Source organism: Eulemur rufifrons, chromosome 5, assembly GCF_041146395.1.
Source record: "Eulemur rufifrons isolate Redbay chromosome 5, OSU_ERuf_1, whole genome shotgun sequence".
NCBI classification, from domain to species: Eukaryota; Metazoa; Chordata; class Mammalia; order Primates; family Lemuridae; genus Eulemur; species Eulemur rufifrons.
This window is the reverse complement of record NC_090987.1, coordinates 52,181,086-52,196,673: the sequence shown is the minus strand read 5'-3', so window position 1 is coordinate 52,196,673 and position 15,588 is coordinate 52,181,086. Positions and strand designations below refer to the sequence as shown.

At 52.9% G+C, this 15,588-nt stretch overlaps 1 protein-coding gene across 6 annotated transcripts in view; it reads left to right on the top strand.

Annotated features, from left to right (window-relative positions):
• Positions 1 to 15,588, top strand: part of LDLRAD4 (low density lipoprotein receptor class A domain containing 4) — a 405,759-nt gene that overhangs the window by 382,484 nt on the left and 7,687 nt on the right. For all 6 annotated transcript variants that reach the window (XM_069468559.1, XM_069468560.1, XM_069468562.1 and 3 more), the window contains one exon: positions 14,502 to 14,555. In XM_069468559.1, the coding sequence (XP_069324660.1) occupies positions 14,502 to 14,555 (54 nt within the window). The remainder of the gene's footprint in view (positions 1 to 14,501; positions 14,556 to 15,588) is intronic.

Genomic DNA, 15,588 nt, shown 5'->3' with positions numbered 1-15,588 from the left:
AAAACTCAAGGTGTGTCTCCGGTGACCAGCGCATTCGGCCCAGCTGGGCCTGTTAGCCTAGCTGATGGTCTAACACAGGGAAGAGAGCAGATGAGGAAGGATCCGTTTGTCTCCTGGACGGAGACACAGACCTAGTAGCACTTTTGGCTCTGCCCCCACCCCTGCCCTGAGGGTGCCTGGTCGCTGGGTAAGCCCCCTCCCCCTCGTCCTCCCAGGCCCCTGCGGAGAGATGCTCCTTCCCTTTAGGCTGCCCGGAGAGCAGTCTGATTCCCAGGCAGCCAAAGGCGATTGTACCCCTGAGGGCACATTTGACAATGTCTGGAGGGGCTTTTGGTTGTCCCCAGGTGGGTGAGCTACAGGGATGCTCTGCTCTCAACACTCTCCGGTACACAAGGCAGCCCAGACGAAGAATTATCTGACCGGATGTGAGTAGTGCTGAGGTGAAGGAACCCACGCCCCCAGGCACGCAGCCCCGACCGCCCTGGCCGGAGGCGCTGGCTGGCAGGAGGGGACAATGCTGCCAGGGCAGGTCTTTTCTGCAGGCTCTGAGGCATCCGCAGAGTGGAGAGAGCGCTGCCCAGCAGCACAGGCGGGGTCTGGTCTGGAACTCTGCCTTGGGACCAGTTTCCCTGGTGATGTCTGCCCTTGTCTGTGATCCTGTCATTCGGTGGACACCCAGCAGGTGCGGGCAGGGATCAAGGCAGGGAGCAGACAGTGACCGTGCTCGGTCCCCGCCATCAGCAGCACCTGCAGACCCACCTGGCTGAGGCCCAGGCCCCACTGCCATCCTCTCCATCTTCCTGGGGAGGCCGGGGTCTTGCTGGCTGGCTGTGTGTGCGGCGGGGAAGGGAGGCTCAGGCAGCGGTAGGGACTGTTTGGAGAGGGCACCTGTGTCTCCTCCGCCCCAGTGCCTGCCTGGCCTGGTTCTGGCCCATGTGCACCTGGTGTGGGCTGTTTCCAGTTGCCCTTCCAGGTTGCCCTCCTTTGCCCTCCCCCGGTGACCGACCGCCTGTGCCGAGCAGTCTCCTCCTTGGCCAGGTCAGAGGGGCAGGGCCCAGTGCGGCCGGCTGGTGGGGACGTCCCCACCCCCACTGCCAAGGCCCAGCTGGCACCAGCCTCCCGGGTTCTGCGGTGCTGGGCCAGGTGCAGGTGAGCGTGTGTCTGCGCTTGCTGCTGTCACCGGCTCCCCACGAGCCCTGCAGCACCTCTGGTTATGTCAGCACATAAGTCCCAGCGTTTCTCCCCCAGCACCCCGAGTCCCTGGGCGCCAAGTGGCAGGTGGCCTCCAGCCCTGCTGGTCCGCAGCTGTGGGTGTGGGTCCCCTCCTGTGTGGGGCCTCGGCCCCCCTGTGCAGACCACGAGGGCTCCGCGAGCAAGTCGGTGACAGCCGCGTCCATCCTCAGCTGGTGCGAGAAGGGCTGGGCATCGAACCTAGCAAGCTCCAGGTGATTTGGTGCAGCACTGTTGACTACATTTACTTTTAGATATTTCTGCTGGAAGACTTGATATTAATACCAGGGCGATAGTTAGGTTTTATTTTTGAGGAGGAGGCTGAGCACACAGACGTTGGGGTTTGGTTGAGGAAACTTTCCTCCCCTGGTGTGAGCTGTCCCTCTCCCCAGCAGCGGGCTTTCCGCTTCGACCGCGAGGAAGAGCCGGACTGAGGCTGATAAAGTAGGATCTCGGGAGCTCTGGGCATCCTTGGTTGTCGGGGAGCATCCTCGTCTGTGAAATGGTGGCTGGGCCTCCCTGTGGAAGCACCTGGCACGGCCCCATTCCTGGGACTTGCCCTTGTGCGGTGGCAGGGAGGGGTCGCAGCGCCCCCGCCCCGCCAGCGCCTTCCTCCGCGGTCCCTCTGCTTTCCTCCGCGACAGTGTGTCTCCCGAAGAGAGTCGGCCCTCGTCACCGTGTAGCGTCTGGAGACACCGCGTGTTCCAGAGGAGCCCAGGGCTGGGATGAGACTGGCCCTGGATTTGTCGGAAGCAACCTTTTCTGGATGAAAATGAAAAATAGCAACCCAGGCTTAAATTAAATTACCGGAAAAGTAAACGCTTACATAGTGGTGGATAGCAGCAGGTGGATTTGTGGCATAAATCCTTGTGTGTTTTTCTGAGGTAGCCTGAACTTGTTTGGAGTCTAGTTTATTTCAAAGGTTTGCGACTGTCCAGATTTCTTTTCGACATCTTAGACCACCGAGTAACTTTAACAGGAAAACAATCGGGGGCATATTCCAGACACGGCCCCGAGGGCTGTTTGCACGTTGCTGGGGCCTCCCTGGCCGGAGCTGGGGGAGCCTGGGGCGGCCTTTCTGAGGGCGGCGCAGCCTGGCGGGTGCAGCACAGCCCGTGTGGACAGCCGGGGCAGAGGACGGGACGTGCAGAGGGACAGCCGTCTTCAGGGGAACGGGAGAGGGACAGGGACGGCCTTTACTGAAATTGTGGATAGTCAGCCATTTTTGACCTCTAAAAACAGCAATTTCAATTAAAAAGTTAACAAAAGGAATCACGTCAGGTATCTCTTCTTTACCAGCTACGACCGGATTAAATCAGTTGTGGAGATCCAGGTGCCTGGGCCCCCCGGGGGGTGTTCTCCGGCACCGCGCCGGGGGGCAGCGACAGGCTGGTGCCACATGGCCGGGCCACGCCGCCCCGCAGGCCGCGGGGAAGGAGGACGAGGACTTCGTGGGTGTCAGCTCTCTTGGCTCAGAGACGTGTGTTCCTTGCCCACGTGCCCTGGCATGGGGTGGGTCCAGCCTGGAGCGTGGCCGGTGTGTGCGGTTTGCCCCAGAGGGTTCCTGACAAAACCGGATCCACCTTTTAAAAATTGGGAGACTTCACATAAAAATTGCAATTTCCATCTTCTCTTGAAAAGGCAGCATTTGGGGCCATGTGCCAAGGCTGGGGCTGCGAGGCAGCCACCCCTTGACACTGGGGCCGTGTTATTGTCACTTACTGGTTTACAAAATGGTGGTTGTTTTCTAGAAAAAATACTCTGCACTTAGGCCTTTACCACAGGCTGAAAACAAAGACAGACCAAGAAGACCACTGGTTTCCAGAAAAATGGGTGAGAACAACCTTGTGGAAGTAAAGACCGTCCCTCCTAGACGAGGAGTCCAGGCGTGTCCTGCACCAGCCTGACACAGTCACTCGTGGCCCTGCTGTCCAGTCGCCTCCCCAGGCAGGGCCCTCCGCTCTGTGGCTGAGCCTGTGGCTGAGAGGGCAGAGGTAGCCGTGAGCTGCCTGGCGATCTGCAGTTCAGCCCGGCCACCAGCAGCCCGTCTGTTGGCCTTGGGAGCAGGGGTGGCCCGAGGACAGGCAGCTCTGGGCAGGTGGCTCACAGCCAGGAGCCCACCGTGCTGGGGCTCAGAACTCATGGGGGAGGGACCTCCGGGGTACAGCGAGTGTAGTGGGGTGCCCTTCTCCACCTGGGCCATGCCCCTCTAACAGCCGTCCCCAAGCAGGGACTTCAAGGTGGGCCCCAGGCCCAGGGGTGTCTGAAGGCCACAGGCAGCGGGGGCCACACTGCTGTTCCTTCCCGCTGTGACAGGAGCGCTGGCTCGCTGTGCCCTGCCTGCTTCACACCAGGTTTAGGAAGCATTTATGAAATGATGGAAAGGGCCTGTTTCCAGTGAGGTTCTAAAGAACAGACTCATGGGCTTGCGGTGCAGTTGTGACGGGCCTGTTCCTGACACTGCAGACTGAAGCAAAGGGAGCCACAGGCGTCCTCCGGCGTCACTGCTGGGATGAACGGTGGCAGGGGCCATCTCCCTGCAGGTGTGGCACTCCCGCCGCACCGGGGGCCAGGTGTGTTTGTTGTTGACTTTGTCCTGTAACGAGCCTCCGTTATTTCACTAGTCTCGGCAACTGCGTTTCCAGGAGCCAAGTGGGCTGAGCGCCGGGGGCCAGTGAGCACCCCCTGGAGCCGCCGCGCAGGTGTCCTGCTGCCGCCGCTCCGCGCTCCCCGAGTGGGCAGGGGTGCCGTGACCGGCTGCCAGGGTGCTCGCTTGAAAGGGTTGCCCCCTTGGCGTGTGCATGGGAAGCATCAGAGGAGGGAGAACTTCACATCGCTTCGAAATGAGAACATCCCCCTTCGGATAAGAAACGGGAGGCCGAGTTGCTGGACGAGCCTGGACAGGGATGCGCAGCCACAGCTGTCGCTGGAACAGCCAGGCTTGGTCTTCAAAGCGACGTGAGTGGCGCAAGCCGTCGTCCTACTGACGCTGCCGCTGCTCGGAACACAGGACAGTTCTGGAATTACCTTCAGAGTCTTTTTTTTTTTTTTTTTTTTTTAAAGAAAAAGTCAAGGGAAATTTTTTTTAAACTCCTCCATGATGTCAAGTCTTCCTTTTTCCTATTTGTTTGCTAGGGATAAGTTGGATTTTTCATACCAGCCAAAATCTCCTTAGAGCCCTGTCCACCGCAGCATGTGGGTGACTGTGCGTGAGGCTGCTGCTGTCCAGTTCCAACTAGCGCCGTGAAGGACGGGCAGGAGGCCCACAGCAAGCTGCAGCCGGCTCTGGGGGGACGGTGTGGCCAAGGGGGCCCTGCTCGGTGTCCGCAAAGCTTTCCCGGTAGGAACGTGTTCGTGTATCACTTCTGCAACTACAGAACCTGCTATGCTTACATAAACTGATGCTGCAGGCAGTTCCAGTAATCTATAGGGTCCCAGGGTAATTCATTTGATCATGGTTTGTATTGTGGCAAGAAAAATGCTAAAATAGTATTTTTAGATAACATTTATGGAAAATTTTATAAACAAATTTGCAGTAACCTTTTAAATGTATAAAGTATTAGCATTAATAATCTAATAGTAAGGTTTGTTTATTTTTTACTTAGTCCTTGAAAGTTGGAATGGTTTGATCTGAAAAAATAAAAATAAAAAAAATTCTCCCAGTTAGCCTAATTCTGGTGGCCCTTGTTGGGGAGCTGCCAGGCCTGGGTTCTGGCTCCTGGTTGATGCCCTGCCGGCTCTGTGACTGTGAGGAAGCCTCTGCCTCTGTGCCCAGCGTCCCCGAGCTGGTGGGTGACCAGGCTGAGACGAGGCCACGCCTGCGGGTGAGCAGTCCCAGTGTCCTTGCTGGGCTCCCCTGAAGTCCCACTGCTCGCTCCCCAGCACCGGCCATCCCCCCCCCCCCCCCCCCCCCCCGCTCACTGTATTGTTCTAGAAATAGAAAGGATTCCCTTTCTTTTCTTCCCAGCAGACCTTCCTGGATAATTTGTCTTTTCTCGTAAGGGATGTGCCCTAGTTTGAGCAGAGCCGGGGCAGACGGTGAGTGCTGGGAGGCTGGTGCCATCCCAGGAGGAATGCGGGATGCTAGAGTCAGCAGCCACCCACACAGGGGACGTGGCTCCACAGCCGAGCTGTGACTGCCACCTAGAGTGGAAGAGACGCAGCAATAAAGCATTGGGATGGTGGAGCGGTCGCGTGAGAAAAGGGAGAAACCGAGAGAAAATTGATTTTATCAGAAGGTAAAGGTGTTGCTAAGCATCCAAAGGTCAGTTCTACCTCTGCTTTGAAATTCTCTGCCTGAAATGGGGAAGAAAAGAGATTTCTACCTATTTGAGGCCAAATAATACATTCATACCTGGAAGGAGTCCCTGGGTACAAGTCGGAATATCCAGACAACTGGCCCTGTCACCTACAGACAGCAACGCAGGGCCCCGATCCCCACCTCCCCCCAACTTGTTGGCTTAGGTCAGAGGCCTTCCAGCGGCATCGGACCGCAAAGAGCAGTAAGAAACACACTTTGCATCTCAACACACAGTCTTCATAGACACGAGGCAGAAGTTTTGCAAAACAATATTTACAGGGTACTCAGTTTCTATTCTGTTTCATTTTTTGGAATGCTGGCTGTAACCCACATTAATTGATTTTCCAGCTCTCTAAGAGGCTGCAAAACACAGTTTGAAAAACACTGTATTAGGTGTTTTCCCTGGTTGTTTCCAGTCCCCAAATCTGATGATTCCTGTGGTCCTGTGTGTGTGGAAAGGAGAGTTTAGCTGAGAGCGTAAACCCAGGAAGGCTCAGGGTGTGGGGTGGCCTTGTGCATGGTGACAGTGCGCATGGACTGGAGGCAGCAGGCCCCAGCCTGCACAGCTCGCAGTGGGACCCTCAGGAAGTCCTGGCCACAGGTCACTTGCTGTTGGTAATGCAAGATGTAGCACTTGGATGAAAGGTGATCCAAGAGATACAGAAATGAAGAGGATTATGAGAGGTACTATGAGCAATTGTCTGCCAACAAAGTGGGTAACGTAGATGTGAAAATTGGACAAATTCTAGAAACACCCTACCAAACTGAATCATGAAGAAATAGAAAATCTGAATAGATCTATAACTAATAAAAAGATTGTACCAATAATCAAAAACTTCCCAATAAAGAAAAGCCCTTGACCGAATGGCTTCACTGGTGAATTATACCAAGTATTTGAAGAATTGACACCAATCCTCAAACTTCCAAAAAATTGAAGAGGTAAAAACACTTCCTAACTCATTCTGAGGCCAGCATTCCTCATACCAAAGCCAGATGAAGACACAAACAAAAAAACCATAGACCAGGAGTCCGCAATCTTTTTGGCACCAGGGACCAGTTTCATGGAAGACAGTTTTTCCATGGACCATGGCAGGGTTGGGGGAGGGGGAGCAGCTGTAAATGCAGATGAAGCTTTGCTCTCTCGCTGTGCTCACCTCCTGCTGTGTGGCCCAGTTCCTAACAGGCCACGGACTGGTACTGGTCTGAGGCCCAGGGGTTGGGGACCACGGCCATAGACCATTCGTATTTCTTGAATATTGATACAAAAATTCTCAACAAAATAACTAGCAAACTGAATTCACCAGCATAATAAAAGGATTATATACCACAACCAAGTGGGGATTTATTCCCTGAATGCAAGGATGGTTCTCTATATGAGATTCAGTTGATGTCATATACCACATTAACAAAACGAAGGGGAACACACACACACACACACACACACACACACAATCATCTCAATTGATGCAGGAAAAAGTATTTTTTTAGCTTCAAAGTCTTAAAAAGTATTTGACAAAATTCAGTATCCTTTCATGATGGAAACACTCAACAAAATAAGATAGAAGGAAACCACCTTAGCATCATAAATGCTGTCTGTGAAAAGCCCACAAGCAGCATCATACTCAGTGGTGAAGGACTGAAAGCTTTTCCTCTGAGATCAGGAACAAGACAAAGATACATGCTTTTGCCACTTCTGTTCAGCAGTATTGATTGCAAGTGCTAGCCAGAGCAACTGGGCAAGAAAAAGAAATAAAAGACATTCCAACTGGAAAGGAAGAAGTAAAATTATCTGTTCACAGATGACATGATCGTACATATAAAAAACCCTGAAGATTGCACCGGGTGAGGGGGGACTGTTAGAACTAATAATCAAATTTAGCAGAGCAGGATACAAAGTCAACATGCAAAAATCAGTTGCATTTCTTGACACTAGCAATGAACAATCTAATAAAGAAATTAAGAATTATATTTACAGTAGCATCAAAAAGAATAAAATACTTAGAAATAAACTTAACCAAGGAGGTGAAAGACTTGTACGTTGAAAAATAGGAAATGTTACTGAAGGAAATTTAAAAAGACAGAAATAAGTGCAAAGACCTCTCGTAACCAAGGAGTGGAAGACTTAATATGGTTAAGATGTTAATACTTCTCAATGCAACGTACAGATTCAGTGCCATCCCTATCAAAATCCCAATGATGCTTTTTGCAGAAATAGAAAAAAAATCCATCCTAAAATTTGTATGTTATCTTAAGGGACCCTAAATAGCCAAAATCTTGAAAAAGAACAACAGAATTGGAGGTCTCACAATGCCTAATTTCAGAACTTACTACAAAGCTGCAGTAATCAAAACAGTGTGGTACTGGCAGAGAGACGGACATACAGACCAGTGAGAGAGAATGTGAGCTCGGCAGTGGCCCTTGTGTACACGCAGGTGATCTCCAGCAAGGATTCCGAGACCATTCAACCGGGGAAGCACAGTCTTTTCAAAAATGGTGGTGCGAAAACTGGATATCACATGCAAAATAGTGATTCTGGACCCTTCCCTCACAGCACAAATTAACTCAAAGTGGATAAGAAACCTGAATGTAGGAACTAAAAATTTACAGTTGGGTCGTAGTTTGGCTGCTGTAACAAAGTGCTGCAGACTGGGCGGCTTATGAACCGCAGACATTTGTTCCTCACTCGGGAGACGGGAGTGGAGACCACGGAGCCGGCACCACTGGGTTCTGGTTCGGGCCCTCCCCCAGGCTGCAGACTGCCAGCGGTCCTGACTCCTCCCACAGTGGGGACAAGGCTTGCTCGCGCCCTGGCCTCTTCTGCTGCGGGCACTGACCCCATTCATGAGGGCCCCATCCTCTCGACAGACCACCTCCAAGACTCCACCCCCAATACCAGCACGGTGGGAGCATTGTTCACCTCCTGCCCCACCCCAAAAATGTGCCAAATGGTCAGATTCAAAGGGAAAAAATCCAGTCATTGTGCTCCACATCTGCAGATAACACATCTTGATTCTTGGCATCATAAAGACGGCCAAAGGGAAAATCAGGTGATATTTTTTCTCTTCTATGCAAATGTTTTAGTGTCAAGCAGACTGAACTTGCGGACAGTGTTCCCTTGTGTGGCTGTTCACTGACCACTCAGAAGGAAGAAAGTGTGAAACAGATTCTTCAAGTGTAAAGGAGTCTGAAAATGCACGTCTTCAAGCCTGAAGGTGTGGCACTGTCCTGTGTCCCTTTCCCACAGGTGTAGGAACTAAAAGTCCAGTTTCAGCAGAGCCTCCTGATGGCCAGCCAGCCCTCAGGGTCCCCGGGACTGGAGCCAACTTCCAGGGCCAACCCAGAGAGGCCAGATCACCAGACTTTGTGATTCGAGGTGTACTTACATAGAAGACCAGCAGTACATACGTGTGTGTGTGTGTGTGTGTGTGTGTGTGTCATTGTGCCTTTGTGGATGTAGGCTGGGGACTGTCACAGGAGCCTCTACCTTGGCATGCTTAGGGCTCTGCCCAGGGCCTTGTAGACCCAGAAGAAAAGCGCTCTCTTGCAGCCCAGAGGCGGGCAGACGTGTGTGATCATGTGACACTGACTACATTAGCAGGAGAACGACAAATCACGGCACACGGTCACCCTTGGGTACACGCAGGGGATTGGTTCTGGGACCCCCACGGATGCCAAAGTCCAAACGTACTCAAGCCCCTCAGCAGGCCCTGCAGAGCCTGCATATATGAAAAGGTCGGTCCTCCGTATTGGTGGGTTTAGGCATCCCATGAATATGCGTTTTGTTGGGGAAAAAAATCCATGTATAAGTGGACCTTCAAAGTTCAAATCTGTGTTGTTCAAGGGTCAGCTGCGTTCATTCACAATAAAGATTTCATTTTGGAAAAAAGTCCGAGAGAAAATAAAAGCTTATCACCAAATTGAATGCTATAAAGGTGTGTTTTTGCCCCGTGAAGTGTGTCCCTGTGTGACCTCGTGACGTCCGGACACAGTGCGTGGTGCTCATGACCTGCCGAGGTCTGTAACCGCGGTGGTCTCCTCCGTGGCAGCTGGCTGCCCGCTGGCTGATGCTGTACGAGTGCAGATGGTCACGGCGCGGCGGTGGCCTTGGGTCCGGGCAGCGGCGGGGGTTTTGCTGAAACCCGGTGGTCGGGAGCCTCAGAGAACTTGCGAGGGGCCTCGTGGTCAGCGCGGCTCCCAACCGCAGAAGGCTCCTGAGATCGGAAGTGAATTCGGCTCCACTCAGGCCGCCCTCATGCCCAGCCTTTCCACTCCAAATACCACCTTTGGGGTATTAAACAATACTAATAAGGAAAGGCCAGTGACTCATTATTTTTAAAGGGATATCTTAAAAGAGATAATGGAAAATCACCCCCCTTTTAGTTGTGCTTAGCACAGCAGGTAGCCGTTACCTGCAACAAGAAGACGCTCGTCAAGGCTGCGCTGAGCCCCGCAGCCCCTTGCTTGGAGAAGCTGCAGCAGGTGGGCTGCGCAGGCCGCAGGCTGCCAGGCGGCAGAGCCAGGCACAGCCGGGGTTCCAGCCTGGGTCTCTGCTGCCTCGGAGCCTGCCTGCCCCGCCGGGTGCGCAACCATGCCCATAGCTGCATCTGCCAGTGTGTGACAGTCAACTGTCATCAGATCACCCATGTTGTCTTTCTGAATCGCTAGTGCTGTGTTCCAGGGAGAAAGCTAGGGCGTAGGAAACGTGCCCGCGAGGGCTGTGCATACACAGGCCCCGAGACCCACTTCCCTCCGCCCGCGCTGCCAGGTCGGATGCCCTCTGGTGAGCTTCCTGGAGCGCTGGGACCATCCCTGGGTCCTCTCGGTGTAACGTGCACCCCAAAGAACTGGTACAATGGATGGAATCTATTGGTATCAAGTCTCTGGTATAATAGATAAAACACGAGTGATCTGGGAGTGATGCATCCCAGAAAGGAAACTAGAGTTGATTCAAAGTGATCTCTAGAGTAATCTGCCTCGAGTGGAACGAGGGGTTGGAGTGACAGCTTGAACCCTGGGAATTTACAGGGTCCCTGCCCCACCTGCTTCCACCGTGGGGACATGCGGCGCGAGTCCCTGCAGGATGTGTATGCGTCATCTCGCATGTGGCAGTGGAAAAGGACTGTGACCTGCTGCAAGGCAGGATTTGGTACATGTATAACGGAGCGATTAATGACAGCCGGTGGAGGTTTCGCTTCCTTTTCGTTGGTATTCTCGCAAGGAAACAGCCCATGCGGGAGTGCATGTGATCCTGTGCGAATTAGTACCAAACCTGTGTTCCTATTGCTCAAAATTCTGTGAACTACTTTAAGTATTATCTTATTTCACAGCTTATTCTGAGTGTAACACCATGTAGCAATACCAGCATTGGCAAAGAGCATTACTGCCTTCATTGTTGAGATTGAAATTGGTTCCATGTTGAGGACCCAGAAATGCTGCCATTTGAGCAGGTGCCAGCCGTACAGTGAGTCCCCCTCTCCTGCACATGTTCTGCCTGGCGTTTGGAGATGAGGAAGCTGAGGGCTCTAGGCCAGGGGTCGCGTCTTTGCACTGCCTACCTGCAGCCTCTCGTAGGGTCCAGGGCCCTGGGAGGTCACCGGTCATAGAGTCAAATCATTCTGCCACGTGCTGAGGACTCCGCCACCTCCCCAAGGGTGAGCACGAGCCAGGAGGCTTCACCTGCAGCGTGACAGGCCTAAGTGCCAACAAGGGCAGCCTTTCCAGGGCCAGTGTGTGACAGCCGAGTGGCTGGAGAGGAAGCTGTGAGAGAGACCAACTAAAGAGCTGGCTGGGCAGCATGGGGCCTTTCTGGAGCTCTGGTCAGTCTCCCAGGTCTGGGTTTTCTACGCAGCCTGGGGCACAGAACTGGAACGACAGCCCTCGTGGTGGGTGGCCTCAGCCCGTCCACCATAGCTGCTTGTAGTTATAATGTCCCCTACCTACTGCGTGGGTGAAGACCTAAAGAAAATATTTCCTATAAAATTGAATAAATCGGGGCAGGGGGCAATTGTCGGTGAATAGTTAAATAAATTATTGCATAGCAACAATTTTTGCTTGTCAATTATACTTCAGTGAAGCTGGGAAAATGGTGGTGGTGGGCAGCACTGGTGGTCGACTCCACGAAGAAGGGAATACACAACCATCGCTGCCTTACGGTTACAACTGCAGAGACTTAAGATATGCAAATGAATAAGCCCTTGAACGAAGAAATCTGTTCAAGTATCAGGGTGATGGGATTGTAGGGGAATTTCCTCCCATTTTGGAATTTTGATTTTGCTGATTATTCCTGCAAAAAACAAAAGTTGGGTAAGAAAAACCCCACCTCCAGGCTGTGCCGACTGGCAGGTGTGCAGCGGCGTCCCAAGGCAAGAATGGCCGGAGCTCTAAACCCAGGGCTGTCCCTCCCCGCTGCTCCAGGCTTGGTTCTTAGGCTTTGGGGACCTCACCCTAGCTAGCAAAATGTATAGGAAACAGTTGTGCCCTTGTTTTGAACGGCAGGAGCAGCTGGGCCACGCACGTGTGCATGGCCCCGGGCAAGGGGCTGGGCGGGGGCGGAGGTGTGCCGTGTGCCTAGGGAGGCATGATGGGGACGAGAGCCCGGGCTGGGCATGCAGGGCCCAGCCCTCGGCACCCCTCTCCCTGCCTTAGGAACTCCCTGTGGGACGTGGTCAGAAAACCTGCTGACAGTGGCTGGAGAAGGCAAGTGAGAGAGATAACTATGAGTGTCTCCATCCGTCGAGGCTCCTGGTGCCACTTGAGCAGAGGGAAAAGCCGCTGGGCTCACAGGCCTGCAACTCATGGGAACATTACAGACAAACAACCATTTATTTAGGAAAGAATTTGGTTGCTTATTTAACAAATTGAACGATGCCTGTGTGAAACATGTAGGTCCTGGAAATGCATCATTAAAAAGACGCAGTCCAAGGAAGATGCACAGTGAACTCCTGTCAGTGGTCCCTGGGGCAGAGGGAGTGACACAGGACCGGGTGCGGGGGGTGAGGGGTGGTTAGTGTCACCGGAGTGGCTTTTGCTGTGTGTGGTATAAGGGAGGAGGCATGCATGTGTGGCGTGTGAGTTTTTCACACCCATAGAGAGGAAAAGACGGTTAATTACGGGAACTGTGGGTTTCCCAGAGAGGAGAGTCCTTGGTGTCTGGGCAACCGCAGGGGCTGGAGAGTCTGGGGGTGCAAACACTGTCCCCACCACAGGGACCAGGCTGGGGCCAGCTGCACCCCCTTTGGCCTTTGACTTGACACTTACGCTGCAGCCCCAGGAGAGCCGGGGACTGTGGGGGCCTTTGGGGAAGGAAGGATGAGTCTCCCAAGGTGAATGCAGGACTGTTCCGAATGGAGTTAGGGAGAGATGCCTGCGACACGGAAGAAGGAGGGGCTAAATAGAAGCCAGTGTGTTCCACTTTCGACGGGTTTGGTCTTAGGGGTGGGGACGCCTCCGCCTGGGGTGCGGGGAGGGCAGGGCCGGGCCGGGGCTCCAGGGAGGCGGGTGGGGAGCTAGGAGCCGGACATGGGGGGCGCATCGCCAGGCTCTTGTAGGCACATTGTGGGTTTGCTAATTTTTAGGGAAACAAAGCTATTGGGATGGTTACTGCCATTTTCGGAAAACACACAGCCCCCGCGTGGGTCCCTCCCTCCCCGTATGGAACTGGGTGGCTGTGTCTCCGGCCTTGCCCGCCTGTGCTTTGATCTGCAGGGCGCTGGTGATGGCCCTGACCCCAGCCTGGAGGTGAAGGGCCCCTGCGGGGACAGTGAGAGGAGCGAGGGCGGGGTGATGAATCTTAGAGATGTTGCTATCAGTGGGAGCACGGCTGTGGCCACGCAGAGCGTGGCGAGGGGCGCTCTGCCAGGGGGATCAGGCCACGGAAGGGCTGTGCCGCCGCCGCCACGCGGAGGGAGTAGATCAGTCGTGCATTTGGTTCGACTTTGCCTGTCACCTGTCACCGTGCCAGAGCTGACATTACCCATTACATAATTTTACAGTCAGACCCTTAAGCCCACACCTCCTCTAAACACAGCTGGGTCAGCGTGTATTTTTGCTGCTGGTTCCACGATGTCCTGCGAGCGCCTTAGGAACGGGTGCATGTGCTGGACACACACCCGGTTTAGCAGTGAAGGGCATTTCTATCACAGTGCTGGCCCGCAGACCAGAGCAGGGTGGCCTTGGCGTCGCTAGAGTTGGGCTGTTTCACCACGGAGGTGTTCACTTATCAGCACTTTGCGGCTCTTGGGAGGCTCCGTGATCAGCCAAGGTCAAACATACCTATTCCTGGGAATCCCAAAATACAGCTTCCGCCCTGCTGCCCCCCACAAAGTTCACAGTCTCCTTTGTAATTATGGGAACAGACCTTTCTAATAGCCAACACTTTGGGTTCAAGGTGTTAGAAATGACCCTTAATGATGCCTGTTTGCTTGTCACCATGTCAGTCTGGCCAGACATTTTTGAAAAAAGATATTAAGTAACTAGATGTCAAGTTACATCTTAGAGACCGAAGAATAAGTTCACTAGAAGAGGCTGGGAGGGCATCCGGGCTTTGGGAACTCGGTTCCAGATCTGAGAGCGCCGTGTGTCTCCGCGGCAGTGCGTGTCACGCGAGGCCCTCCTCTGCCTACGGCTAACCCAGAGGCTGCCACAGCTGCGCGGTGGCTGAGTCTGGTTTCGTGACCGTTTGAACGTGTGTCAGGCACAGAAGTGTATACACTGAGCACTGTTTGACTTCAGATCCACTTCAGATCTATTACGGACGGAACGTAATCTTTCTAATCTTTTCCTTTGACCACAGCCCCCGCTTTAGATGTGAGGTATCCAAAGGACTAATTCTTTCTTGTTCCGCGTTTTAAGCAGGTCTGCTCTTTAGAAAGTTGCGGTCAATGTTTTGGGTGCTGCTGCTGCTGCTGTATGAAACTAATGATTTTTTCCTGCCGTTTCTTGTTCCTTACTTCCCTCGCCTCCCCGCCACCAGGAAGGGTGTCTGTGGCCTTCAGACAGCTCCGTGCCGCGGCCAGGGGCCTCAGAGGTAAGGGGTGGTCGTGCGGGTGGCCACAGCACTGGTGGGAGCAGCTCAGGGGCAGGATTTGTGGGTTTTAAGCATTCCTTGTAACTTTGGGCAAAAAGCAGGGGAGGGGACTGTCCCTCGAGCCCTGTGGGGATGATTTGTGTTGAGCTACAGCTCCTTGCAGAAGACAGGTTGGGGTCACTGGTCTGTACCTGACCCCACCCCCACAAGCTGCTGATGACGGGCCTTGGCAAGTGTGGGCACATAGTGCGATTCAGCTCCATAGCTCCAGGTTTAATAACATGAACTTTAAAATAACATATTTTTTGCCTTACATTAAAAATATGGCGTGAGACAAATCAATAGCTATGTGTGTGTACTTATGTGTATGTATATGTATTAAATGCATGTATATCACACACACATGTGTATGTATGTTTATATATATCAATATGTTTATATATGTGTGTGTGTGTGTGTGTGTGTGTATATATATATTTAAAAAAGATCTGTCTCCTAAAAGAAACTTGGGTGGTAGAATAAATGAAAGGATTTTGTAAGAGACATACTACCTGGATTTATCTTGGAAAAAGAAAGGTATAATCACGTTTACTTTGGAATACAGAACATTTTTCACATCAGTGAAAACTTTTATTTAGAATCCAACTAACTGGAAATGTAGGGAAGCCAGAAAGAAAAGTCCCTTTTTTAAAATTTTTAAAAAAAGCAATTGATAGGGCAATTAGCTTCTATAAGTAATTAATAGATGGCCCCAATGCCTGTCCCCAGGCCGAGTACTATGTGTGGTACAACTTATGTTTCCCATTGAAACCCAGAGCCCCTCCTCGCTTTTCTGCACCAGAGTTGCCAGAGCTCCTGGCGGTGACGGGAGTATGCGCGGTGCGCGTGGCACTCTCTGCTCTGTCACCATTTACTGGGGTCACCGTTGTGGCCACTGGAGCCCTGGAAACGGCACACACCGCAGGCACCGCAGCTCCCGTTAGACCCGAGCTCTCCATTACTCTGCCGTCTTGGACACACTGTCGTTTGGCAA